Source organism: Andrographis paniculata, unplaced genomic scaffold (genome assembly GCF_009805555.1).
Source record: "Andrographis paniculata isolate CXL003 unplaced genomic scaffold, ASM980555v1 Contig71END, whole genome shotgun sequence".
NCBI lineage: Eukaryota > Viridiplantae > Streptophyta > Magnoliopsida > Lamiales > Acanthaceae > Andrographis > Andrographis paniculata.
This window is the reverse complement of record NW_026137608.1, coordinates 3,397,565-3,400,030: the sequence shown is the minus strand read 5'-3', so window position 1 is coordinate 3,400,030 and position 2,466 is coordinate 3,397,565. Positions and strand designations below refer to the sequence as shown.

Sequence of the window (2,466 nt, the reverse complement as noted above, 5' to 3'; positions counted from 1 at the left end):
GACTGGCCTGAAAATCAAAGAAACCAAGTGTTAACACCGATCTTGAAGAACAAGATTGCAATGGAGTTTTCCGATCAAAAAAGGAAAAAAAGAATGCAATGGAGTCAGGAGAAGCCTATGCTGAGAAGTTCACGACAGCACTGGTAGAAGGAGTAAACCTGCTTTTTTGATATTCTAAAAATATTATTGAATGATTGTTTTGCGTCTGAAATATCATGACATCAAAGGATAAAATTGCCAAAAATATTAAACCTAGGTAATGCTTAACTGTTGACTACAGTGGGAATGCATTTCTAATAATTTACTATATTTAATATTAAGCATATTTCAATAAAAATTTTATTTATAATTCTATTTGTTACCTATTATTTCAAAGAATAATTGTAGTGTTAAATTTTCAGCAAATCTATCTAATTTAACAAATCTATCAAAAGATTTTTGCATAGGATTATATTTAAATTTGAGTTCAGTGTTTAAATTCTATTAATAATTTAGATAACTTGAAATAATTCTAAAATATAAACAATAAATTAAACTAATGGAACTTTCAATTTCCAAAAGTATTTTAGATTGAGGATCATCAATATTATGTCCAATGGGAAATTAAAGTCAATATGAATGAATATGTATAATAAATAAAATATATATCAAAATTAAAAATATCTAAACATATGAATGAATATTTGACTAACCCGTAAGTAGGCTTAACCAAATAACTAGGGTTATGGTTATTAGTTTCGAATATAATAAATCAATTTTATGCACTAATATTTTCATTAAATTTTACATGTTTATGGTTTCCAACATATATATTACACAATATAATTTATATTTACTTATTTTGTTTCTTCTTCTATGACATATCAAATGAAGTACAACAACATTTTATAATGGTTGTAATCTCTACTCATTCTTGGACAGGTCAGCTAGACTTGAAGAACTTTCATTATTCTTGTCAGTCAAAGAACTTACAACAATATTTTCTAATGGTTGTAGTCTCTACTCATTCTTGGACAGCTCAGCTAGACTTGAAGAACTCTCATTCTTCTTGTCAGTCAAAGAACTTGCCCGGTTGAGATGCGTATTTGTGATTGGAGCAGGGGGCGCCCACGATAGGGGAAGTGGAGAAGGAGGCGGAGGACGCTTCCTAACATAATCCGGTTGTTGTGGTCGTGGGATTTTGAAGGAAAAATTCACCATGTTAATGCCGGAGGCTGCATATTCGGGATTTTCGGAAAGGTACCTTCAAAGAGGGTAAAATCAGATAGTGGAATATGATATAACAACGCCAATGGTGTGTTTAAGATGCGATGGATACCTTTCAAGTTCGACCATAGAGCGAAGCCGCTTGCCCGTCGGCGAGACATAATACCTGCAAGAAGATTGATTAATTATAAGAAAATATCCACACTTTATTGTAACAATGATGGCAGGTAATATTAAAGAATCGGATTCTTACACATCTGCAAACTTGGTTCCTCCTTCAGCTCTGATTCGTATGAGCCGTTGCCATCCGGTAGGTGTTTTCGCAATACCGGGCCTGTCTATCGCCCAAAATCGACTGCCATCTTGATTTATGTCGGCAGGAACATCGCATGACATCTCAGGCTTCCACTCTCGACCATCTTCACAGACGAACGGCCGTTCCATGATGTTCTCCCGAATTTCTTCATACTTCTCCTTCGTCGGGATAAGTCTCCATTTGCAACAGTTTTCACATTGGACTGTGAAGGCACCCACTGATGGGATACCTCGAGGCCTCTTCTTCAGAAGGTTGCTTTCTATGGCCGATTGTGGGGTTTGACAGGCATCAGAATCCGGTGCATTTCCTGTTTCGCCAGCGCGTAGCTGCTTGATTTCCAATATGTGAGGATCATCTCGGGTGGCTTCGCTGTCGCTTTCACTCGCTGAAATTTCACGCTCTTGATCTTGATCCTGCACATTCGTTGCCGGGGTGCTGGGAAGAGCAGAACTACCCGCTGCTCCCGTTTCTTGTTCTACTGCCTTTGGCTCGTCAACCGGCTTCCAATAAACATCACTCAACTTTGCTCCGTTTAACTTCCAAGTAATTTTAAGTGATGGTTTCTGATTTCCTCTATCCATTTGTTGCGTCAGTTCCTACGTTATGAACACCCAATAAAAGATATGCTCGTAGACTCCCGGAAACTTTCACAACTAGTGCACACGACTGCTGAGGGTAACGAGCTTTTTTTCGAAGAATCTCGCAAAATTAAAACTCCATTATCATAAGTAAATGGAAAACATAAGCAACCGTGCATAGTTCCATGGCACGTACAAAAAGATGCATATCAATACAGGCAAATTCGGATTAGTTCCGGAAATAATGGTGATCCAAACGACGTTTATGTGTTGACCAATCAGCACAAGCAAGATGTCCAAAAGTGCTTCTAATGTTAGTTTTACAAATTTTAAGATATTTTTAATAAAACATCAGCATTAAGGGTC

The 2,466-nt window shown here is 36.9% G+C and overlaps 1 protein-coding gene across 1 annotated transcript; it reads right to left on the bottom strand.

Moving 5' to 3' along the window:
• Positions 1-999: 999 nt before the first annotated feature.
• Positions 1,000-2,103, bottom strand: LOC127264818 (methyl-CpG-binding domain-containing protein 2-like). The gene is made up of 3 exons (XM_051294363.1): positions 1,460-2,103; positions 1,319-1,372; positions 1,000-1,243 (listed from the first exon to the last, which is right to left on the bottom strand). Exons 1-3 carry the CDS (start codon positions 2,101-2,103, stop codon positions 1,000-1,002), a joined length of 942 nt encoding a protein of 313 aa, XP_051150320.1.
• Between the last annotated feature and the right edge of the window lie 363 nt (positions 2,104-2,466).